Raw genomic sequence first — 27,006 nt, 5'->3', positions numbered from 1 at the left:
CTACGAACACCTTTTGACCTTATGAGCTCTTTTAAGGGTTAAGATGCTTTATGAATAATTTTTATCTTTACTAGGATCTTCTCTTTAATTTCAAGGGAAAACATCCACATTTCTAAGAAATGTCTTAGGATTACGTCACTAGGAGAAACTCTTTACAAGTAAGAATTTTCTTGAATACAGACCCTGATGTCTCCTTCAGCTCAGGTGATGAAGACAATCCCATCATCCTGATTTTATAGAAAAGTGAATCTATTTGTAATGACATTTTTACCTATATACACAACACACAATGTAATTTTACATGAAAAAAGTAAAAGTGACCAGACTCATTTTCAGAATGTATTATTTTATTGCTTGTAATTTTTTTTTTTTTTAAATATATATTATACATATATGTTAACAATCATAATTCAGTCTAAAGTGCTTTACACGGGGTTCATAGTCGACACTAACCAGGAACCCCGGGCTTCTGAGCATCAATGGCACATTGTACAAACATACATACCAAAAAAATCACAATGTCATATGATGAACAGAACAGAAGCAAAGAATTTGCTCCGAATGTTGAAACAAAACTTCAGGTTTAAATAAATTGTTAAAAGTTGTTAGTGTCAGACGACTTGACCGATCCGAACTGTCGTGAGCTAGTGTTAACATACGTAGTTGTTTAATTCCAATTCTATACAGACATGTTATAACGGTTGGATGAAACAAGGAGTAAAACCCTCGAGGGTGTAATGCACTCTGTCCAAATGCATATTGATCCTTTTGCACCGCAGCAATTTTCTATAAAAGTTTCTATAAAAGTTGTTCGTTTACTAAAGAATGACCCACTCGATTCTGTTATTAACTGTAGATAATGCTGTCGGTAAATTAGGTAATTCCTGGTATCACTTAGGTTATAGCAGCTATAAACTCTCTCACCAGCCTCCCTTTATTAAGTTTAAAAAAAACAAACAAAAAAAACAACATACAAAACAAAACAATGAGAAGTCTCTGTCCTGAAAACTTTCCTGTATCAGAAACTGACCGTTACAAAGTGCTGACGCTGTAGACGCCTTCCATTAAAATATCATATCTTCTCATAGAAAAATTCATGCATGTGCAACTAAACACGTCAAACCCATTTAGGTCGATCGTGAATCGTCGGCTTTAACGATTAGCTGTTACTATAGAAATGAGAAGGTATGAGAACGATGCACACGTTAATATCAACCTGTGATTTGCAGCTGCACTAGTGTCTGATGTTGAAGGAAATGGTTCAACACCTTCTGACCAATCAGAATGAAGAAATCCACAGCGCTGTGGTATAAGACAGTATAACAGAGTCACAGTAAATGATGCCGTTGTCGAAGATCTCGCCGATATGTCTAGACTCTAAACCTCGATCCGTCTGGATACAATGGTGGATTTTTACGTCATCACTTCATTTATTGTCAGGTTTCTTATGAAACATTTTTATAGTAGCTTTACTGTTGTTAGCGAAGGCAGATATTATGATAGATAAACTACTGCTGTGTAATAGCATCGCAGTATGATACCCTTGTCAGATCACTGACCTCTACACACTGTGTACCTTTCAGTTTCGAACGTAATCGTTATGAGTCGTTGCCTGATATTTGGCACAATGACACCTAAAAGAGCGACTGAACAAAAGTCAACCAAGATGTTTTCTTCTCTAATTTTTCACACTGGAGCTAGGATGCTAATAAGTAATACAGATGTGTGCGCGCTTCTTAAATCTATAACATTGACTATACAGTTTGCTGTTTAAGGAGGCGGATGTACATCACGCAGCACGATTATCTTGCTAGCTTGTTGGCTTATTACAAGCTAATTATGTTGGCTTTGTAGCTCCAAGCAGCAAATAACTAACATCAAACATCTTGGCTGACTGGCTTCATTTGCAGTAAGTTTTTCAATTACTTTCACCCAAATGTTTCCAACTGAAGAAAGAAGGAAGTAAATCCTGTCTCTAGCATCAAACTCGAAACCAACCCTTAGACCAGTAAACTAAACACTTGAATTAACTTCTTTCACAGTTTCTAGCAGCTGCAGTAATTCATCAGAGATGCTCAATAGTTTGAGATTAGTTTCCCTTCTTCATAAAATGCCATGATTTGCTGATAATACAGTTGAGGCGAGTTGAGACTTTGTTAGAGAAAGAATGTTTAGTAGAAAGGCTCAGTGAACACTCTATAGTTGTTTGGTCCAAACAGGAAATATTTCCCCATAATCCAGTCAGAATATCTCTCACTACTGAACAGGTACGAGTCATGAGTGGTAATAATTGGGCTGTTAATGATCTGTGAATTAAGCACCTTGTTGGGGTGGTGGTAGCTCAAGTGGTTAAGGCTGTGTGTTGTTGATCTGAAGATCGGGGTTGAACTCGCCCAATCCAGGGGGAACTGCATCATGCATGACCATGTGCTTTGACCCCAACCCCAGAATGGGATATGCAAAGAACGAATTTCACTGTGCAGTAATATATGTGAGACAAATAAAGACAACTTCTTTTTGTAAAACATCAGAAAGAGCTGGGTGATAATATTTAGCAATACCAACAAATCTGGTATATTTCATATATCTATATCTTTTAAATAGTTTGAATACAGTCAAATGAACTCCTGTAACTCAGATAAAGTCTTTCACTCATTGAAAGCAGACAATCACAGCATGCGTGGAGCAACATAACTGACTGGTTAGATGCATTGGCCAATAGGAAGGAGAAAGAAAAAAAAGAAAGAAAATGCTGGACTTGCTGTATCGTGAGTCTGGTGCAATCAAGCATACATTCTGAAACTGATGAAATTCTAAAACCTTCATCAGCATATTTTCTGTACATTTAAAGGAACAGTTTGTAAATTTCAGCACCGTCTGTTGTCTGTAAGGTGAACTGCGCTCACAATTCTGCAGCAAGTTCAGTTATGTTTTAGAGAAGATGCACAGAGCTGATTAGCTCTATTCAGGGCAGAGGGTGAAGCTAATAAATATGCTAACAGAAGTCAAAAATAAAGAAAATATCCAGATCCAGTGAACGTCAAAATTGCAAATGATCAGTATGTTAATATATCCGCAAGATGATGTGATTATTATTACAGGTCTAGAAACACTTTAAAGACTGCACCTTATATAAAGATTTCTTTGTGAAAAAATATCAATAATTAATGGAGTAGTTATCATCACCCAGCTCTAGTTTCTGATATGGTAAAAGAATTTTTCACAGCGCAGTTGTGTTGCCCCGTCCCTCTAAAGGATGGAACGAGAAGACGGTCAACATTTAAAGTTGCTGATGTTCTATAAACTCACAATGTTGGGCCTTCAAAAAAATCTAAACAAAACTCAGTGGGTGGACTTTGTGACTAGGTTCCTGTAGTGTTTGTGTAAATGATTAGAGTGTAAACGTCTCTTTGTCCATGAAAGTGAGGTGTTGTATTTTGGCCGGAGAGAGCGCTGGTCTACCTCGGTTGCAGGTCTGGGTAGAATATTCCATGAATCACACCTTCGGTGATGATGCTTGAAAAGGTGTCTGGGGGGGTAAAAAAAAAACAAACCACCATTTGTAAAGTCAGTGAAGCTTCATGAGGTAAAAAGAACACGGATGTTTCAGTATGATGGGGAATTAATTTACGCAGCTACTTTATTAAAAAGATATTATTAAGGAAATCTTTTTCCTGAAACATGTTAAATATGTTGATAGTGGAACAGCTGTGATTGGTGTGTTTAGTGATTCTGATTCATTAGATCGTGAATCTGATTCAATAACATCGTTATTGTATGGTTATAACAATTCAATTGGTGTTTAACGAGAGAAAAAACAAATCAAATATCCTTTATCTCAAAGAGACGAGATAACGGCCAGGTTATGTTGGATCATATTATTATCAACATGTTCAATCATAACGAAGAGAAATATAACATGCACATAGTTGAGGCTTTAGAGCAACCCTTAAGACTTATTCGTGTTTGTGCTGCTTCTACTTGTATAATCTGTTTCGTTTAGAGTCACCCAAATTCTCAATAAGGATGATGGACATTTTAAATGTTATTTGAAGTGACGTGTTTTTGTACCGCTAGAGGCAGGAAGCAGATAGGGGTCCCTCAGGAAAAGTAGGGCCGGCTGATGTGTCAGTTTACTGCAGACACACAGAGAGAAGTGTAAAAATGATAAGAGGAAGGAAGGAATGAAGGACAGAGGGAAAGCCAAGACATACATGACTCATTGCAACATTTCTCTTTCTGTCTGCGTCACATTCGTTCTGTTGACGCTGCAATACTGGACACGAAGACGTTTCTGGAATCGTTATGTTTTCAGTGCAAATGACATCTGTTTAAATGCAGTCTCTTATTGCTTTATATATAGCTTAAATTATATTTCATACAATATAAAATTACAGCCGTACCAGGAGTCTTCGGATTCGGTTTCAAACGACCTAAAAGCAAAAGAAGAAACCGGTGAAAAAAAAAATTAAATAAATAAAGTTTGATAGACTGAAACTGGCGACAGGCTCTTTTAACATTTCTAAAATTACACGCTAACAGCAGCGGCTCCTTACCCACAACTCTCGGCCTTTGGCAGGGACGGGAAATGGCGGATGTTGAGGAAATCCAGGAATATTTTAGGAAAGACCTCGTTTTCCATGATTATAGTCTAGAGGAAAAAACACCACACATCTATATGGTCATCACAGGAGAGCGAGACGTGATTCAACAAAAAAGGGAAATAAATTCCTCAAATATAGTCATTTTTAAGGGCTCAACATTTTTTAAATCAAATTCTACACAGAATCTATGAAGCTAATGTATTATTCATGAATCAACACACTTCAAATTAATGTAGTTAGCATCTAAAAACAGGTTTGTTTATTTGGATTTTGATGCCATAGGATACACATCTCTAAAACCTGACCAAAAATTATGGAGGTATAAACAGATTGCACAGATGCATCAACATCTTGATACTGCATAATGCACAACCATGTAGGTCCAGTACAGAACTTGGACTTGGAAGTTGACATTTTAGTGTATTCTTTTAAAAACAACAGGTTCCTAATAAATGACTGTCTTTTCGGACATAAGAATCAGGGCTCGTGTTTGTACAATATCTTCTAAGTCTTTTTTCCCTTAAACGTTGAAGCTGTACCTGCAGATAAAGCTCAAGACCGTGTCGTCTCTGCTCCAGAACTTTGGGGATCCAGTTTCTCACATGCTTTGAAGGAAGCTCTGGAGGTTTAATGATCTTCTTTAGCTATTAGGAAACAAACAAGGAATAAATAATTTCAACAGTTTATACTGAACATTCCCTTCAGAAATTTTTTGTGATTCAAAGTATTCTTCTTTTAAACACCTACCAGTGAAGACACAAATATAATTACTTTCTATGATGTCTGTCTTGTGGAAAAGCTTTCATTTTAAACAATTGTAAGCTCCTCCAAATATTGCAGAGTTGACCTGATGTTGGATATTCTGTAATTACAAAATCCTAAATTCCTGGAGGTACTGCATGTAACGGCAGTGGTGTCGTGTTAGAGGTGCATAATATTTAGCACCGCAAACAGAAGTCGAGTAAAACGTTCGCATTTCTGTTATCTGACCACTTCTGTTACTTGTCTCGGTGATGATAAAAGAACATCTGGTGAAACCATGTGCGAAAGAGACATAGACATTACTCACACACACACCCTCGCTGATAATCATACACTGCCACACACTCGCAGTCATCAGGCTACATGTCTCATACTCTTCTTAGAAAACACTAGGAGCTTTAGCATAAACCCAAAACAAAAATAAAACACACTTAAAAAGCTTAAACAAGGTAAAATCCCCAAACAGTATGGTTTAACCTGAGTAAATGGCTGCTTATCTCTCTGTCTGAGACGATACAAAGAGCCTCTCTGATTTCTGAAACGTACATTTAAGGCAGTCGAGCCATTATGTCATGATTTGGAGTTGCGTAAACGTTAGAATATAATTTAGTGCTGTACAAGGCTTCAATTCCAACGGGACAATGTGTTATCTTTGAGGTGTGGGAGGCTACGTCTACTTCACTGAGACTAAGAGTGGGAGCGAGAAGCACACAAGTGATTAAGGTTCAATTTAGTTGCTATTTCCTTCTTACGTTTGGCTGCTTTTTATCTGCGCAACCCTGGGAGCCCAAAATCCCATCCAGCCCTGTGTGTGCACGTATTTAGAGCACTAATGCCCATCTGTAGTTATATTAACAATCTGGTGATTTTTCTAGATCTAACACACTCATCCTCAAAGCTCCATGATGCGATTGTGGCTGTAAAGAGAAAAGAGGCCCAATGAATGTCTTGTTAAATGGAAACAGGGTTACCAGCCTCATGTTTTATGTTATATTGATCTAGTTTGAACTGAATTCCTGGGTGGTCTGCAGATTTTTAGGTCAATTTCGAAAGTCTATGGCTACCTCGTTCATGTTTTTAGGTAATCTAAATAAAACCTAAACGCACTACTGCTGCAAATACAGGCTATGACAAATGAACAGAACATGTAATTGGGTATCTATGATATCCATAACCGTTTTTTTTTTGTTAAAGAGGGAACAAAAACTAGACGTGATGTTCTCATGAAAGCTTAGCGATTCGTTCAATGTGTTGCTTTTGTCGGTCTGTAAAGTTTGAGAGAGGGAAAAGTGGATTGATGTTGTAATGTTATAATGTGGAAACAGCAAATGATACCCATAGACTGAGAAGAAAAATAAAAAAAACAATTAATGTGTCTCTAATGTGTTTAAGGTATTTTTGTGGAATTTCTTTGGTCAATCTCGATCGCAATCTCAAGTGCCATTAAACCATCAGGTGCTTCTAAAAGGAAGCCCAGCATAAAATCATAGATACGTTTATGGCATTTAGCAGACACCCTTATCCAGAGTGACTTACATTTTCATCTCATTTTATACAACTGAGCAATTGAGGGTTAAGGGCCTCACTCAGGGGCCCAGCAGTGGTAGCCTGGTGGACCTGGGATTCAAACTCATGACCTTCTGATTGGTAACCCAACACCTTAACCACTAAGCTACCACATCCCCCGTACACACATACATAAGTACTGTGTAATACTTCTACGTTCAAGCCACAAAAGTGTTTTTATTGAGCACTTGAACTCTGCATAGAACCGCAGGTGTTTTATACCGGAAAACCACCAAAGTGCGCTGCAGCCTGCAGGTACAGAAAGTAAATGAAAAGCTCACCATTTTATGCAGAGCATGAAACTCACTGTAGCGCTTCTCCACGGTGTGCTGCCGCCCGCTCGTTAACACCTCGATCTTAAAAACCTGATGAAGCCAAAATAAAACAACAACACAGCTAATGAACGCAGCACGGGATTCATCAGACCAACGCACGCGCACTGCTGTAATCACTGGTTTAAATGCATTTTCGGGTTTGTATTGATTTATAAACAAAAAAAAAAATTCGGTTTATTTATGTTACGCGACCTCAAAAGCATAAATCGGGTTAAACAGGTTTGTAAAACTCACAGTGTAGCCTTTTTCTGAGCCGCTGTCTTCTGAACGAAAAGAAGGGATGGACACGGATACAGGATGCATTATAGAAATCTGCTATATATAATTAAGATTAATAAGATTAATGTAATAACGGAGTAAAAGCTGTGCCCTGTTGACCGTTTGCTGGCTGTCAGGTTCAGTAGCGCCGGCAGTTACAAAAACAAACCAAACGCATAAGACAGAGAGGAGTGCTCTGTCGCGCATGCGCAGTAGAGAGCATTAAAAGACCATTTAGTACGCAATCGCCTCCGCCTGATTTTAATCCACAGCGGAGTCGGTTTTTGTTGGATTTATACTACAAAGAAATAAAACTGTAGTTTATAAAACATTATATATAAATCTAATACGATATTATTCATAGACAAGGATTATTCAGAGATACCGGATACACTGAAATACTACTAACAAATACATTCATCAGTAAACACAGTCATTGTGATTAGTGTTTAAATACAGTATATTATATGGCTGAATGTTTTGCAAAGGGTCTTTTAAAATAACACTTTATTAAATCCACACTCAGTTTCACTTGACTGACTCAAGAACACACCATCATCATCATGAAGATGAACTCTGTCATCATCAAGATGAAGATCAAGATGAAGATGAAGATGAACTCAGATATCTTAGGTTACTCAGAACACTTGTGGGCAAGAATAGAATGAATCAAATTGAGTGAATCTTTTAAGTGAAACAGAAAATGAATGAATCAGAAAATCACGTCAAAGTCAATTTATAAAATCCCATTTGACTTTTTTGTGTGTGTTTTTGTGTGTGTGTGTGTGGTAGCCTAAGGTGTTGGGCTACCAATCAGAAGAAGCTGCCACTGTTGGGCTCCTGAGCAAGGTCCTTAACCCTCAATTGCTCAGTTGTATAAAAATGAGATTGTGTAAGTCGCTCTGGATTAAGGGCGTCTGCTAAATGCTGTGAGTGTTGATTTTGGCATGCAGTCACATGAAGCTTGCTGGTGTTTATAGATTTAGATACATTGGCGTCATGGAAGCAAAGTACATATACAAATCTTACAGTTGATTACTTGAGACTGATTTGAGGTAAGTGGAAAATCTGGGTAATGTTTAAACTCCAAACAACAACTTTATGGCATTAAATACATAAATTATTTTCTTAACCACTAAGTAAAATATAGGATTCTAGATGAATAGTGTAAGTCATGGCTCTGGCTGTTGTAATGCACATAGTTCATGTCTGTAATTTGTTTGCTTTACTTGTTTAATTGCATTTCTAAATATCCAAATAAATGTTTCAGCCAGAATCAGAGAATGAATATTTATTCAAGTCATTTTCATGTAATACATGTCTTGCAGTAATATGAGCGTTTGTTAAATAACAAATGTAGCGTCACCGACATCTTCAAAGAGCTGATTGTTGTCCAGCGTGGATCAGACTGAACCTTTAGTTGTCCTAACTGTAAAGTTAAACATGGCCTTGTAGGTGAATAAACTGCACTTTCTACCAGAATGACCATTTTATTTTCAGCTGGAAGATTTTTTTTGGTAAAAAATTTATATTCTTTATTGAAAACATGTCATTTCATCTTACATGAAATATCAAATCTTTTAACAAATTGAACCAAAAGAAAAAAAGACATAAAATAAAAGACAGAACTGTACCTAAGCTTCATCTTGTAATATGCGCTAAGTTTCAAAATGATTGATATCAGAAATATCATATTCAGTCTTAATGTGGAAATCTGCCACTTTTCTTCAGGATAGCAGATAGTCTTCATTTGTGAAGTCGACCTGAAAGTGTTTTAATACCTGAAAGAGAGCATATCACACCAGGGTTATTACAGCACTGGTTCTTTTGGTTGAACCCCTCTATAGATTTTATGCATATTTTATATAAGGTAGTACCAAATATCTGAGATGTTATGTGACAGATTTGTGATATATTGAAAATGACCAAATATATATGTATTATATGCCAATATATGTACATTTACTTCCTGCGTATTTCAGATATATTGTTCACGTGTGTGAAAAACACTCTAGCAAATGCATATGTAGTTGGGTTTGAATGAATACATTACTAAGAGGACGAGTGGACAAGAGATGTAAAGCTCTTCTGTGTAGAAATGAGTTCATGAGTTAAGACAATGAAAGTTGTGACTTTTTAATTCTAGACCTTCCTGTAATTTTATGCATAAATAATTTTTCTTTTCCATGAACACCAGTTTCATGAATTGCCCTTAAAATGCGAATCAGTGAAATGTTTGACTGTGCCATAAAAATATAGTAGGATCCAATAAAACTAGAATTTGACTGTATATAGAAAATATATAGAATATCTAGAATATGAATACAGATGATTCAATGAGAACATTGGATATGATTTATATGAATATGATGATGATGACAGATGCAGAAATAATGTTAAAAAATATACACCTAGTTCTATGAGTGAAATAAAATCTTGTATCCCATTCTCGTTGTACTATGCAGCCTATATTAAAACATTTTTTTATGTTGTAACATATCCATTTAAGCTGTATGTGAAATATATAATCCATATACAGTATTCATTTTATTTACTTCGTTAAATATTTTGGGGCACAGTCGGTCATATGATTAGCTACTGTATAGTGAAACTGTGGAAAGTTAACCGATTGACTCTGCAGCTCATGCAACTTCCTTGATGTCAAAGACATCGAAGGAAGTAGTGAAGTCATTTCCATCGTGTACAGAACGTTAATTCTAGACCCTGGCTCAGGAAATGAGAGCAGCATTAACACATGCTAGATTTTTTTTTTTTTTGTAATAGTGAAATAATACTGAAATCACAGCCTACGTGATTTCACATGTGAACACAGTTACGTGTTTGATATTGTATCACTGAATAGCTCATTCGGCCTAAACCAGTAGACTTTTTGACTAAATTTATTTAGAAATTTATTGACTAAGGACATTTAAAGTTCATTATAGAAGATAGAAAATAGAAAATAGATGTAAGCAGCTATCTATAGATTGAATAAGTAAATAATTTGAATAGTAAATAGTAAAGACTCTGTTTATGAGAACAATACTTGCTATTGTAATCGGTCAGTCTTTGTTATACTGAGTGAAGAAAGCAACAGATCCATCACAAGATTACACTGCTCCTATCATTATAAATGACTGAGGATTTGAGTCAAACTAAACCCTGAGTGTATGTAAGCAACTGGATTATTTAAGCATCCTATACATCTGTAACATTTTTTTGTCAGAAAGTACATTTGATGTGGACTGTAATAATATTAACTGGTCATTTTTCTGATTGCATTTACGAAGCAAACAGCATGTACTGTATTAGTTAATGGTGAGGTGAACGATTTATATTTAAATATAGCATAATTCATAAATAGCATAATATGAATAACAAGTTTATACTGTATGTTATATTATGCGTTTACGATATAAATCTTTTTTTAATCAAGCGAGTACTCTACCAGTGTGTGTTGTTTATACAGTTGTACACTACAATTTAAAAAAAAAACAATAATAATAATAATTAGCTTGGATCATGTGATAATCCATGTACACAGTCATTACATAGGGTCCAGGACTCCATTCAGGACTCTGTTCAGGACTCCATTGAAACTGTGTAATGTGTTATATATCCCCTTCCTACGTTTAAAACATAATACAAAACTTTGAAATAAAGAACCAGAAAAGACACTCACGGCGACAACTGACATCCTGAAACGTATACGTAGTTGCCGGTGTAGCGAAGGTCACACCGCACAATGTTGTTGTTGTAGTCGGATTCTTGAACCTGATAACTGGGATTAACGCTGATCTGAAAAACCAACAAACAAAAATTACAGTTTTTTGGTTGCTTTTTAAGTCATTACGGCAGCCTGTCACAAAAAAAAGACTACGGTAAAACTCAAACCAACAGCCAAACTGCTGCAGCCAAACACAACAGCCAAACTGCTGAATTAAAAACACTACATCAAATGCTAAAACACAACTGCACATAAACAACAAATTGACTGCAAACAGCCTGAGGAAATATGAGCCTGTGATGAACTATGTTCATCAGTTCCTTCCAGCTGGGACACACGTAAACACTCACACATCCATTTACACACTACGGACAATTCAGAGATGCCAATCAGCCTACAACATACAATATCTTTGGACTGAGGAAGGAAACCGGACTTCCCAAAGAAAACCCCTCATGTGGAGGTAGGAATCGAACCCCTAACCCTGTAGGTGTGAGAAAATCATGCTAAATAACCATCACTTCTTATATTATTTTAGATGTTCTGTCAAATTTGCATTGATTATACAGAGAAAAATTACTCTTCACTATAATAGTATAAGTAGAATTTTTTTTGCATTTTGTCACCAGACTGACGAGAACAGTTCTTTTAAATTGGGATATTAACACATCATATCTGATCATCAGTAGGTGCGTGAAGAAAATTAATTTAAAAATAAATAAAAAAAATTAAGAAATGTCAACATGTCACTTTCTGATCTTGTTTTAATTTGTACCTGTAGATGAAAATGATGAAAACAACATTTTTTTTATTAAACAAAAGAAATAAACAAAAATGAGTATTTCAACTGAGGAACAAATGAGACGTTTCTTGTAGCCAGTTTATGACATCGAGTGGAAGAACGTCTTTTTCATGCAGAATTATTTTAGCCATGTTTAGTTTCTTACATGCACAGTCTGTTTCAAATCACCACACAGGAAATCAATAGGATTTATATCTGGGCTTTGACTTGGCCATTCCAGAATTCTCCGTTTTTTACTTTTCAGTGAGTCCTTGGTGGATTTACTGGGATGTTTTGGGTCATTGATCCAGTTCAGCTTCAGCTTCAATTTTCTGACAGATGGTCTCACATGTTCCTCAAGCACCTTCTGATACAATGTAAAATTCATAGTGGATTCTGTGACGGTGAGCTGGCCAGGTCCTACTACAGAAAAGCATCTCCAATCCATAACTTTCCACCTCCATGTTTCACAGTTGGTATGAGGTTCTTTTGCTGTAATGCTGTATTTGGTTTATTCCAAACATCCCTCATTTATGGTCTCCAAATAATTTCATTTTAGACTCATCTGTCCAAAGCACATTATTCCAAAAGTCTTGGCCTTTGTCTCTGTGTTCTTTGGCACACTTCAGTCTTGCTCTCAAGACAACAAAGGTTTGTTGATTCATACACTTTGACATCAACTGTTGAAAGAGCTTGCTGTACGTCCCGTGATGATATTCTATGATAAAATGATATTTTTGGAGACTTCTTTTAACATCTTACAGTCTGCTCTTGGGGTGAATTATTGGATGTCCTGACCTGTCCATGTTGGCAGTTGTTTTAAATGTTCTCCACTTGTAAGATATTTTCCAGACAGTGAAATGGCTGAATACAAATTCTTCTTAGATCTTTTTATATCCCTTACCAGACTCATAAGCATCAACAATCTTCTTTCTGAAGGCCTCAGAGAGCTCTTTGGATCTCATCACCTCTCGCTTCAACAATTAAGAGCAAGCCAAACTAAATGTCTGAGCTTTAAATAAGGCAAGCCTCATTCAAAATGCTCTGTAACAATGTTCTAATAATTTGCACCTGATGTGATACACCTGTAGGTCATTTTATCCAGTTTAAGAACAAACAAATGTGAGGGTTTGCTAAATGTAAAGTACATTTTTTTGGTTTTATTTTGTTTAGTTATATTATTTGAATCCTCCAATATTGTTAAAATGAAGATCAAATGCCCATATGTATAAGTATGTTAAAAAAAACACAGGCTTAATTGGGGTGTCCTAATTTTTTCACATGAGTGTGTACACCCCAGACACCTTGTTCATGTCACACACCTTGAGGATGTAATTCCCAGGTTTCACGTCTGTAATGTCGATCCATTGACAGTCGATGTCGGCGTTGTAAGTATCGTAACACCCTGGACTCAGACCCTGTAACAACATACATGCAAACACAAACTCTATCAGCATGCACTTGTCCCTGTTCGCATGTTGCATTAAGCTACGTTAATTTTTTAAAAACACATTGATGCATGTTGCTGACGATGATCATGTTGTTGATGACTAAAACATTTAGGGGCATGCTGTTATAGAAAAATAATCAACAAAAGGCTGGTGCACTACCTCTGTTTCTGATTACATTTTCTGATATATTTATTTCTTTTTTTTTTATATTGTTTTCACTTGTGTCTTATTTTTATTCGTTTATTCTTTTATTTAATTCTTTTATTCTCTACTGTTGGCTATTTGTACATTTAAAAAGTTTGTCGTAAAAAGTATCTCACTACATGTTGTACTGTGTATGATTGTGTATGTGACAATCAGATGCTGATTATTTTCATGTTTAACTCCACGTCTGGAAGTGTGTTCCTCTTAAACAACACCAATTTGCCAGTGATTCATTTGATGCCACATATTGTCGCTGTCGGGCGGAAACCTCGTATGTCCAAATTTAGAAAATTTCATATTTTTTCACATATCGATGCTATTGGTCAGTCCCCACATGGGTCTGTTATTTTTACAAGTTATTAACCAATCTAAAGTCTTGAAAATAGCTTGAGCGCAAATCTCATAACTCCATTGGACACTTCAACTGTCCACCTCTTCCTCACTCTGCGGGAGAGCTTCGCGGCATATTTCTCCTCAAGAAGAGTCGCAACGAATCAACACGTCTTCTGAGGTAAATGTCTTCAAAACACTGGGCTCAAAGAAAAAAAAATCTTGACCCCCGCTAGTTCTGGTGCTCGTCTGAGGACAGGAATTTAGCGCAAGACAATCCACTGCAACGCGGACTAAACCCTGTGTACTGCAGATAAGGTACGGCGTTTTTTTAATTTCCTGAAAAGTAACGGTTTTGGAGATACGAGGATTCCGTCTGACAGTCTGATATACGGAATTGTTTAGTCTTTATCCATTTATCGTCTATAATGTTGCAAATCATCTGTGAAACTAGTTATTTCCTGTTATCACTTGTGTTATAGCAGCTATAAACATTTCTTCCTTCACCTCCCTAAATAATTATTCCCTCACCAGCCACACTTTCTCACTCTCTTATAGTTAATAGTAAAAAAGTAGTTTGTCATATTACAAAATAACCTAAAATCACAGTAAAAAAATCCTCTGTCCTGAAGAATTTCATATGGCAGAAAATGTACTGCCTGCTACAGTGCACTGATCCTGGAGACTCCTTCCATTAAAGTTAAATAAATATCCTTAGAAATAACTTCACTACCATAACAATGGTCAGTTTTTTTTTTAAAGTACAACTTGTTATTTAATCGGATACGATACCAAAAATCTTTGTGATTATTATAACTAATCTGGACATTTATTTTTTTTTAAATGTTTTTTGAAGAAGAAGCTTCTAAAGTAAAACGTGGTGGACTGTCATCCTAAATAAACACAAATTCATTTATACTGACTCCTAAAAATGTGAATTAGACACAGCTGAGGTGGAGCTGCGTCACCTGTGTGTGAGCGGTACAAGCAAAGCGTCTGTAGTAGCCGTAGTCGCAGGACGTGTCCTCCAGGCAGAAGCTTGCCTTGTGTCCCTCAGCCACACGAGAGTGAGAGCTGGAGTCCAGCAGGTCGTAATGGCTGAATTCGTCCATGCTGTGGTAGTGCCTGTGGATAAAGAAAGCCATCAGTTTAGATTATGTAGGAATTATTATTTTCTTACGTCTCTTAACATGCTTTGGGGTCCTGGTAATAACATAAGCTTGGAGGTACTGGAGGTACTGGATTTACTGGTGCTTGAACCCCTGGCGTTCTATTCATTATGCTGGATATGAAACATAAAACAATTCATATAATTTCTTAATCAAAGAAGTTGATTTTCAATCTTATCCACAAATGACCGGTGCGTCTGCAGGCTTTCATTCCAATCGAACAGGAGTCGCACCGGATTCAAATAGCTTATCTATTCAGTTCATATTATCAAATTTTCTTCCTATCTGTCTGGAATGAAAGCCTGCAGCCACACTGGTTATTTGTGAAGATCCTGGTATAAGGATTGGGTCCTTGAGAAAATCTTTAACCAGCTCATATAGGAAGTGGTGGCTCAAGCGATTAAAGCTCTGGGTAGTTGATTGGAGGCTCAGGGTTCAAGCTCTAGCACTGCTGAGCTGCAACTGTTGGGCCCTTAAACAAGGCCCTTAACCCTCACTGCTCTAAGAGTGCTGTATCATGGCTGACCCAGTGCTCTGACACCAACCTTCAAAGTTGGGATATGCGAAGAAAGAATTTCTCTGTGCTGTAATGTATACGTGACAAAAATAAAGGCTTTGTCTATTCTATCCTGTCTCAGTGGCTTAAAAGTCCATTTGGATAGAGTCAGCTGAATGAACAAACATAATGATTTATTTAGCACCAGCTGAGAGTTCTCCATGCTCAGGTGATTCATAACTGTTTTATATTTCATTTCAGACACACACACGCACACACACACCTCAGTTAACCTTTCATCATTATTAATGTGCAATGTGACATTAAATCAAAATAAATGAATCAATGAAAAGAATCAAATCAGTAACCGTGGGTAGAGGGAAGAGAGGGGAAAGCACCTTAAAGGAAAGTTATTGCTCAGTATTTAAGGCTTTGGGCTCCTTAGAAGTTAGGATACTCAATCAAGACCCTCAAACCTCATATGCTCATTTATATCTTGTCTCAGTTGAAGTTTTCTTGATAAATCTTCACCTTATCACCCCACCGAGGGCTAAACTTGGAGCTCAGCAGTCAGGCTCATCTTTCCTAAGGCTAGTTGCCACAATGTTAATTTAAGGCTTAAGATTCTTGGCATTTTTCTGCAAATAAACCTCTGCGAACGAGGCTCAGGGTCCGTCTGGGGAGAAAGGCAATGTGTAGGGATGAGTGCTGGTTTACACTGAAGCCAGATTTCTGTTCATATATTTACTAAAAAGAACATGTGGAAAGAGTCAAGCTGTACAATGCTCTAAAAATAGTTTCCAAATGGCTCAAACTGTACATAATACACATACACTGACTGAAAAGAAGTCTTAACACTGCAATATTCCTTTATGGTTTTCCCCTTTAATTACAGTTTTTTTAATCATGCATGTTTCAAAAATTTGAGTAATTAGAGAACGATTCATGTACAAATGGGAAGTAATTTATTATCCATATCACTTCAAACTTTGGAAATGAAGCCAAACTGTATAAAAAATGTATATATAAATTCTGATTGTCCGTGATGGGTCCCTCTATAACTTTAAAGGCATTCAGCTGTACAGTACTTTTGATAACGTTTTTAACGTTTTACACCTGTGGTAAAAATGAGATTTTTATCTTTAGTAATAGAGTAATAGAGTCAAATAATAATACATAATAAATTAGATATAAAATATCTTTGTATTTCTTGTTATATTTTTTTATATATTCTATATATATTTTTTCTTTACTACTTGTACAGATATAACTTCTGGTTTGTGAAATTTGTATTTTTATTAAATTTATAATTTTTTTAAATAAATATGATTTTTTAAAAAATACTTTAATAAAACTAATAAAACTTTCACTCAGATAAAAAAATAGAAATTTCCTTGAACGTCTTATTGTATAAAGTTGTTTATGTGACCAATATGTGAGTAGAATGATCCGGGCCAGAAATCAACATATCACCAAGAACACACACAGTTCAGTGCTGTGCTAAAAGGACCTTATGGGTGAGATTGTGTGTTAAGTGGAGCTCGGCCACATGTACTCCATACACGGTGGTGAAACATAGCTGACATCAGTGTAAAACTATGCTCCGAAAGCCATTAGGGTGTCTGGAACGGCTGAGCATGCAGAGCAGAGACCTCCACACTGTTTTCCTTTAGACAAGACCACAGACAGTTTTCCTGTAGCACCACCAGCACCAAAACCCTGACACGCTTAGTACAAAGTATGACGAGCTAACGTACAGTAGACTCTCACCTAATCATGTCTTCTATAGTGTAATTCATTTAAATGCACAACTTGTTTATTAGTCAGCACTGGCTGAGAAATTAATGCTGTGATTTGTGTATGTTTTTATGTTTAGGAATACTCACTAAAACCACATCGGCAACAATGTCTGTGATATTTAATTTTTTTGTTTGTTTTTTTGAGTCTGCTTCTCTTCCAATTAGCAACTATGGCAAAGAGTAAAGCTATGCTTGGTTTTGCTTGTAGTTTATTTTCCAGAATAATATATTGAGTAAGTATCACCTCTTGTTTTGTTGTATTTCACATCCCACCCTTCTACCTCTGATGATTACATGTTAAGGCTATGACAGCAATGTAGCTTTAAATAAATTAGCCTGAATAAATATAAAATCCAGATTTTATACCAATATGGATTATTATTTGGAGCTATCTTGACTACAACCCCAGTCCTAGAAGAAGAGAAGCAGCCACAAAGCATGATGCTACCACCACCGTGCTTCACTGTGGCTTCAGTCGAATGAATCCCATACGATGTCCAGAAAATCCAATTCAATCCAATTTTATTTATATAACTCTTTTAATAATGGACACTGCCACAAAGCAGCTATTTGGGTAGAAGTCTGGATAGAAATGTAAAAATTTTGATTTATAAATTTACCCCAGTAAGCAAACCAGAGGTGACACCAGCCTGGAAAAACTCCCTGAGACGACATAAGGAAGAAACTTTGAGAGGAACCAGACACAAAATGAAACCAATCCTCATCTGGGTGACACATGATAATGTGATTATAAATCATTTCCCTTCTATAACTGTCCTGCAGAAACCGATGACCTTTATTTGTGGTTAATGATGTCCTCAGTCATGATGCTTAATTCTAAACATGAGTTTGAATGTGATCGGTTCATTCTGAACACGTGCCCCAGTTTAAAAGGGTGTTTGCAATTATGAAAGTTTATTGTATTTTTCTTGATTGCTATACTGCATTAAACCTGTAAAACTATCTGACATGATTGAACTTGGTTTCTCTATTCCAAAAACCTGCATATTTAGCAGGGGTGTGTTGACTTACCCACTTCTAAAGAACCACAGCAGGAGCTTTTGAGTAATTTCTGTTCATCTCTGTGTTCACACTGCACTCCGCATCAATCTGAAATGAATTCGCTTAGTATGCAAGTTTCTGCCAAAAGCTCTTCCTTCATGCACTGTGCTGTCCAACAGCTGTAACAATACAACAGCTCTCAAAGGATCAATAAGCTGTCTGTCTATTGTAGACAACTGAAGAACTAAATATTGTATGAAAAGTGCTTTTGTTTTGATCTTCTCTCAGTCTCCAGATATTATCTGAATAAGGCTTTGTATAACTGGCAGAGTTACAATAGAAATGTCAACTGAGAATATCATAATATAATGTCCAAAAGCTGCTCAGAGGATATGAAAGAGGATGTTTGAGAATATTTATATCACATTCAGAGAGGGAGATGGGAGATTCAGAGACGACACACAAAGAGTTAAGGTGCTTGAACCCTAATCTTCCAAGCAACAACCCAGAGCCTTAACCACTTCAGATACATGGCAACTCCAAAAGGGGGCTGAGCTATTTTTTCCATCAGCCCCAGCACATCACATATCCAAATAACTTACACCTGTGCCTCATTCTCACTCTGATTAGCACCCTTAAATAAGTTTCAGAGATCACCTCCTCAATGTGACACTGATAAACTTTATACACTTTTCTGGCCACAACTTTCAGAATCATGAATCTGGTTCAGAATCTGATTCTTTTAGGATCATGAATCTGATTCCCCCTCTCTACATTAAATAAACACTGCAACACATTTCTGTCAGATCAATAAAGTGTCATTGGTTTGACAAAACATGCAGCCCTTCTTTTAAAACATTTTCAAGACTTGTTCGAAACAGTCAGTGGTGAGTAAAAGTGTGATTGGCTGTTTGCCAGTAAACCATAATTCAAACATGACCATACTTTCCAGTAAAAGGAGATTGTATTTGGCTCTGTTTACCGATGTATATATCAGACACTAGTGAAAAGCCAGATGTCTTGGCTTGACAGACTAAATGATAATAATGCATGTGTAGCTTTAATAATAATTACAACAACAACACACATGTGGCTTTTATCTATAATCTCTTCTCATAGTTCACCGACCTTTAATTAAGTGTAAGGCTTGAGGCCCATTAAGATCAGAGAAACAAAGATTTGGGTGTAACAGTGAAAGGACTGGACTGTAGGAGGACAGGATACTGTATGAGACATTAAGATAAGGGTCAGTGTGATGCATCAGTCATTTTGTGTTCAACTGCCCAAATTACAGCTAGATCATCAGTTGTGTGTCATATACAGGATAAATCACATAATTCTACATTATCGGGTTTAAGGCAAAGTGATGCACATTTACAAGACAAATGGTTATAATTAATATGCTTATTTTTTTCAATAGGTTGCAGAAAGTTAATCATCTGACTTAGGGACAATGCCAGAAATCCCAAATGAGTTCTTACAGCAAATTCCACACATACTGCACTGTTCAGTTCTGCTGTTACGACGAGAAACATGCAGAGAGAAACTTACTGATGGCAGCTGTGCCACTCCCAGGAATAGCGTGGCCGGCTAGGCAGGAAGTCGGATGTGCCTTGGTTCTTGACTCGTTGTGGGAAGCGTAGCAGCATCCGCGTATCATAATCTCTCACACTGGACCTGTATGCTGAGCTGCTCACAACAAACAAGACACCAAACACAGCACGTTGTCAGACATAACCTGTGCTTCTTAGAGAGATTGAAAAGTCTGTTTTGACAGAGCGAATACAGGAAAATAAATACAGGGAACAAATATTGTGCATTTTTGTATCTCTCTCTTTGGGATTAGAGCATTACAGTATGCTTCAGTGATCACTTGAAAAGTCTGCTGATGGATTTTCCATGTCTTGGAGTCAGCGTTCCTCCTTCTACAGCAAAAGAGTTCATGATTTCCTCCCTCTTTTCACAGAACTGGCTTGAATTCTAGGAATTTCACAGAGGTAATCAGGGTTCATCTGGTAAGATGATATATCAGTCATACTGTCAGCTATCTATCCCATAGCGGCTTAAATATACTTTATTCCTCCTTTTTTTCTATCCTGCAGAACTAAGCTAAGTATGGAGAATGTCGACAGTTTAAAGACCAAAACTGAACTGACATATTGTCGTAATGATAAATGACAGACACAAAAACACTCATACTGTAGATCAATATAAGCCATTACACAAAGCTAAATATCACACTGTCAGCTGTCAAAACAAGCACTGTTTTATTGGCTAGCTAGCTCACCTGAGCAGCGTCACTAACAAGGAGATTTTGCATTAACCATAGCTAACATTCAAGTGTTTCATGTAACTTTTACTGCGGATTTCTGTTCGACCACAGAAAGATAATGTACAGATCAAATAGAAATAAAAGCTATGTTCAGTTATTTAGGTAGCTAGCTAGTGCAGGAACCAGATAGCATAATTTTAGAGATATATTAATAATAAAAATATATTTAACAAAATTATTTTAAAGAACGTCAGGTTGGAAATGTTACTTTTTCTTTTCCTAATGTTTTGAGGTCATAGCCATGTTTATCAGTTCACTTTTCCTGCTCGTGCTCAGTGCTATTACAACACTAATCACTCACTCACTCACTCATTTTCTACCGCTTATCCGAACTACCTCGGGTCACGGGGAGCCTGTGCCTATCTCAGGCGTCATCGGGCATCAAGGCAGGATACACCCTGGATGGAGTGCCAACCCATCACAGGGCACACACACACTCTCATACAACACTAATCAATGCTAAGCCATATATCGGTGCGGTAAAGAGGTAAATTACTGTACATTAATGATAAGACTGTTCCCAATACAGTCTAATCTCACTTAATCTAGTCAAACAAAAGGATCATATCCGCATGACGGTTTTCTCTAGTATTAGCTAGCTAGCTCATGGCTATGATCTTGACTTCTGTCCAGAATATACTGGAATATTCTCCACCAATCGGTGTAGTCAAGACTATAACATTACAATGTCTGGTCACCTTGAGTGATATGACACCATAAACAATGCCACTGTAATAACTGTAATTTAAAATAAAATGAACAGTTTAGTAGATAAATTATTTCTGAAAGGCTAAACTCCAGTTTATACCTGGCCAGGCAGTTTTCCTCTGCAGCACATCGGAGGTTGTACATCGGCACTCTTTGCACATAAGTGGAGGCTTGAATGTAGTACGGATCTGGCACGAGGTCAGGCAAACCTGCAGAACATCTCAACATCTTATCCCAAGAGCAAAATGAAGCTGGCAATGCAAATCTATTCAGCATGAAGCAGTCTAGATAACTCATGCATTCTTATTCATGTTTTTGTGCATATTAAGAAGAGACTGAGATAAAAGAATAATCTAATTGTTGGCTCTTTATTTAGTAGGAAAGCTGCTTGTGTTGTCCCATTGAGAAAGTCAATGAGATGTAAATATTCTTATAGCCCCTGATTAAAAAGAAAAGGAAAAAAAGCAAGAAAAAGTGAGGCGTGTAAGAGCGTGCAGTTTTCGCACTTGACAGAGTCTGATCTACAAAGTGGAAGAGGTGGAGCATTTACAACCAGCTACACCTTCATGGTTGATGCCCAGAGCAAGAAAACTACTCTGAGACACTCAGGTCACTTTGACAGGTTAGAAAGATTTATTATTGGAAGATCATGAGATTTTTTTTATTCTATGCTTGTGCACATTTAATATACATTTTCACCCTTAGATGAATGTTCATTCATTCATTCATCTTCTACCGCTTATCCGAACTACCTCGGGTCACGGGGAGCCTGTGCCTATCTTAGGCATCATCGGGCATCAATGCAGGATACACCCTGGACGGAGTGCCAACCCATCGCAGGGCACACACACACTCTCTCATTCACTCACGCACTCACACACTACGGACAATTTTTCCAGAGATGCCAATCAACCTACCATGCATGTCTTTGGACCGGGGGAGGAAACCGGAGTACCCAGAGGAAACCCCCGAGGCACGGGGAGAACATGCAAACTCCACACACACAAGGCGGAGGCGGGAATCGAACCCCCCACCCTGGAGGTGTGAGGCGAACGTGCTAACCACTAAGCCACCGTGCCCCCTAGATGAATGTTATTCTATGTAAAAGACAGATTGCATGCATTCTTTGTTTGAAAAAGAAAAAAAAAACTGTTGAGGAAAATTAAGTATTCACAGCTAGCTAGTTGAAAATATACTATTCTGCTGCATTGCACTGTCATGTGTAATGATTTTACATGAGCAATGCAATAAATTGAAAAGAATGAATCTGGTCATAATGCTTACAAAGCACTTGTGCTTTGCTGGAGTGCTTATTTATATGTGTAGTGTTTATGATATTAGTATTGTAACTCTGTAAGGACAATTATACAGTTTTTTAGTCTCCTCTCAGGAATAAGAGTACTAAATGTACCATTCCATTTTACTTTTCGAGTGCAAATTTCCAATTTCTTTAGGTTATATTTTACCTGATTGGGTGCGTGTAGTATGAGGCTAGAAGTATAAAGGTGCACGAGTACTAGTCCAGTTATGCACTTTTATCATTAGTATGTGAAAAAAAGTACACGGTACCAGAGCGAGTCCTTACCGTACTGAAAGTACCTTGTTCCGTATCCGGGTCTCTGTCTCGGGCTTGGTCTTTCGTACGCGTCATAGTAGTTGTAGTTGTCCTGTTCGCTGTACTTGTACGGATTATAAGGATCATCTCCGACCATGGAGTCCTCTCGCGCTCTCGGAGGCGGCGAAAACGGAGACGCAGACGGAACCTGCTCCGTAGGCGTGCGCGCGGTTTCGTTTACGCGCCCGCGAGGCGCACCGGCGCGCCTGAGAGGCAACCGGCGCGATCCGTGTAAATGCGATGGCGCGGAAGAACCAGACGGCTCGCTGTGTCTTGCATGGACGCTGCTGATCACGGTTAGGGGTCTGACCGGAGACTGCTGTTGCGGCTGCTCCTGTTGCTGCTGCTGCTGCTGCTCTCCATCTCCATTGCCGTTTCTCCTTAACGGAGGCACGTACTGCGCGCCCTGACTCAGGATGCTGAAGAGTCTGCCGTCGTGCTTCCACTGAATGGTCCGCCTAAGAGGTGTCGAGTCCCGCTGACTCTGTACGCTATGAAGCACGCAGCTTAATAAACACAGGTGCGCGCACGCGTAAAATACCGTGTGGAGTTGTCGTGCGCGCATTTTGTCCGTGAGATCCCACAATGGTTGGTCCCACAAAGCTACACAATGGTTTTATATATATATAAAAAAAAAGCCTACTGCTTTGTTGTTGTTGTTGTTTTATTAATCGAACAGTCAAAGGCTAAACTGTATTTCCTACAGCCTATTCAGTGAAAAAATAATAAAAAGCATCATGTGCATGATGAAAAAAAAAGATCTCGGTGCAGCCTCCAGTTGCTCTGCGTCGTTCCCGACGGATGCGCAAAATGAAAGGAGAGAAAGGAGGAGCCGATGGTTTTTTTTATTTAAATTTTTCCCCAAAAAGTTTCTTATTTCGTCTCAGACAAGCCCCTGCAGATGTGAACGTGAGCTACATGACCTTAAAAAAACTGTAGACAATACTCTCTCTCTCTCTCTCTCTCTCTAAAAAAAAAAACAAAAAACAAATCTTTGCACTCAGCTATGAGCTGAACTTGTTACCTTTGCTCAGTTCAAAGAATAAAGAATTAGATTGTAGCTGTGGAATTATTATTAAATTGTCATATACACTACATGTGCAAAAGTATGTGTATAGTATGAATATAGAGTCCCCCTGTCCTCCATTGCTGCTATAACAGCATTCTACAAGGGAATTTTTGCTCATGAAGTCAAAAGAGTGTTTGGGGTTTCAGGCAATGATGTTTAGAGAGCAGGCCTGGCTCACATCTGATGCTTCAGTTCATCCCATGGGAGTTCCTCCACACCAAACTTGTCAAACCATGTCTTTATGGACGCCAGTCTGTGCACAGGTGCCGACTCATTCTGGAACAGTTAAAAGCCTTTCATAAACTGTTGCCAAAACTTTTGAAGCATACAATTGTCTAAAATGACTTTGCATGCTGTAGCATTAACATTAAACCTTCACTGGTACTAAGGGGCCAAGTCCAAACCCTGAAATAGCATTATTTTCCCAGACCATTATCCCTCATCCACAACACTTTACATACGACACTGTACAGTATATTCCAGTAGGTAATGTTCTCCTGTCATTCTCCAAACCCAGATTTATATCAGACTGCTAGGCAGAAATTTCACTAAGTGAACTTTAGCTCTTTAATATGATTCAGCGCCAATGTTTGTGTATGGAGATTGTTGCTTGTGTGGCAAAAATAAAAAAAATCATTACAGTAAATAAACCTGTCTACAAACCAGCATTAAACAGACTAAGTGAGGAAACCAATGTTTTGCATTTTCCTGTAATATAATGAATATAAACTGCTATAATAGCATTTTACACCTAATTACCTGGCAAGGCTAATCTTATTGAAGCCAGAATTATACATCAGTTTGTTTATGTTTCTATACTCCCCTTAACCAAGTTGGGAGTTTGACACATCTGAACTGTAGTATTAAATAAAAACTAAAATACCTTTTTGAAAATTTGGTGTAATTCGTGAAAGTTTATCTTAAAATTCCAGGATAGTCGCTTATTATAATGGCATGGAAATCATTCTGACAGCTGGATGAACTCTGAAAAATTCAGTCATGCAAACTTGCCAAAAAGGATTCCTCTGTGTTCTTGCTAGTGAGGCCATGATATAAACAGAAGCACATCATGAATGATGTATTGTTTATCCACTCATGAATACAAAACACAATGTTTTCTTCCCTTATTGTTCTCAAATACTTAACAGTTCTTCTTTGCCGTGCCCCAGGTCCATTTAAGGCTTTGTTTAAATGACCATAGATCTTGGTAGCATAGGACAATATTAATTATTGACATAGCCTCAGACAGAATTGTGGAGAGACTATCACACTAGACTTTCTGCTAGTTTTGACTGGCTATGTTCTATTGATTTATTTTTTATAGTAATTCCAAAATAAGCAGCATGAATTAGATTTAGTCCAGTTCCAATGGTCCTCTGTTCTCAGCATCTAGGTATCATAATAGCTGCGGTAGCTAATATAGACAGGCGCACATGCTGCCCAACAATTGGACATCCTCTAGAAAGGTGAGCTTTTGCATCTTATCACTCTAATCAACCCTTGACGTGGCCACCGTGGCTGGAACACTGAGGACTTTTCCCTCAGTCAACGATCCATAACATGCACTTGGAAACACACCACAGCCCTGCATTTTACCTCCTAAACAGCACAGACTTGTGGCAACCACTTAATTGGCAGTTAGAGTAGCTTAATCAGTGCTCTGAAAACTCTTTTGACCTAGGACAAACCACAGGGATCGAGGATACCACTCTCACTTACGGGTTTCTCATGATCTTCCAATAATAAATCTTTCTAACCTGTCAAAGTGACCTGTTTTTTTTTTTTTAGGTATGGATAAAAAGACATAATGTTTTGACTTCAATAATGTTGCAGACTATTTCATTTTCAACACTAAAGTTTAACTAAAGTAAAAATTCCTACCGGAGATTTTCTTAATGATAAACACATATATATTAGACACTAGAGGGCATATTCTAGTACAAGCCAAAGCACAATTGTCTTTAGAAAAACACAAAAATTCATTTGCTCCATTCCAGAAATGTAGCTTTCATACTAACACTAAATGTGCTCCCTGATTGTTGTTCAAGTACAAGAACATTCTGAGACACATAAATGGATTAATCCGGTCATTATTGATTCTAGACAACTAGACAAACAATTTTTGTTAATATCATCTGTTTCATCCTAAGTGCAACAGAGCAAAAAGGAAAAGAAGCAGAGAAGTGAAGCAGGCTTATAAAAACAAAGACAATCACATTATCTTAGAGGAGTGTGTGTGTGTGTGTGTGTATGTGTGTGTGTGCGCATGTGTGTGTGTGTAAAAGGCAGGACCTGGCTATGGAGCCTGACTTTATGCCACAAAAATGTGCTTTTCTCCGTCCAAACGTTCTCACAGCAGCAGAATCTCATTTAAATCTCAGATGTTTGACCCAGTATTAAAACAGTTACTGGCCTGGGGCTCAGCTAAGACTAAAATAAAGTATAAAATACCTTCCGTAAAGTGTGAAAATAAATGCATTTTGTTAGTCCTTCTTTTCTGGCAGAACAAAAGACGCATCAAAAACAGGAAACGAAATCAGAAAGAACACAGTGATCCTTCCAAGACATTTGGAATTTTTAATGTTGTACTCATAAATTATTTTCCATCTCCATCTGTTTTGACATTTTAAAGGGATAAATTAAGAGTGGCGTATTCCACTAGGACTATTTTTTCAACCCAGAATATCCACCACCATCCACAAAGCCAAAACAGCAGCAGTGATAGGGGTCAAGCACCAGAATTGTCATCTAAATGATTACAGGAACTACTGGAAGAATAGCACAGAGTATTATTTGTG

At 37.5% G+C, this 27,006-nt stretch overlaps 2 protein-coding genes across 3 annotated transcripts; both read right to left on the bottom strand.

The window, feature by feature from the left end:
- Nucleotides 1–355: 355 nt before the first annotated feature.
- Nucleotides 356–7,691, bottom strand: snx24 (sorting nexin 24). The gene is made up of 7 exons (XM_060895745.1): nt 7,502–7,691; nt 7,214–7,297; nt 5,144–5,248; nt 4,557–4,651; nt 4,404–4,433; nt 4,072–4,136; nt 356–3,529 (listed from the first exon to the last, which is right to left on the bottom strand). Exons 1-7 carry the CDS (start codon nt 7,568–7,570, stop codon nt 3,459–3,461), a joined length of 519 nt encoding a protein of 172 aa, XP_060751728.1. The 5' UTR covers nt 7,571–7,691; the 3' UTR covers nt 356–3,458.
- A 1,110-nt stretch (nt 7,692–8,801) lies between these two features.
- loxa (lysyl oxidase a) lies at nt 8,802–23,971 on the bottom strand. Of its 2 annotated transcripts, XM_060896365.1 has the most exons (7): nt 23,110–23,969; nt 21,625–21,733; nt 20,036–20,173; nt 14,987–15,143; nt 13,356–13,451; nt 11,208–11,323; nt 8,802–9,306 (listed from the first exon to the last, which is right to left on the bottom strand). In XM_060896365.1, the coding sequence occupies exons 1-7, from the start codon at nt 23,702–23,704 to the stop codon at nt 9,300–9,302; spliced, it is 1,218 nt and encodes a 405-aa protein (XP_060752348.1). In that variant the 5' UTR covers nt 23,705–23,969; the 3' UTR covers nt 8,802–9,299. The 2 variants fall into 2 exon arrangements, with proteins under 2 accessions (XP_060752348.1, XP_060752349.1); XM_060896366.1 differs by lacking the exon at nt 8,802–9,306 and having other exon boundaries at nt 11,204–11,323; nt 23,110–23,971.
- Between the last annotated feature and the right edge of the window lie 3,035 nt (nt 23,972–27,006).

This window comes from Tachysurus vachellii, chromosome 20, assembly GCF_030014155.1.
Source record: "Tachysurus vachellii isolate PV-2020 chromosome 20, HZAU_Pvac_v1, whole genome shotgun sequence".
NCBI classification, from domain to species: domain Eukaryota; kingdom Metazoa; phylum Chordata; class Actinopteri; order Siluriformes; family Bagridae; genus Tachysurus; species Tachysurus vachellii.
The sequence above is the reverse complement of the archived record's forward strand: the minus strand, read 5'-3'. Positions and strand labels throughout refer to the sequence as shown.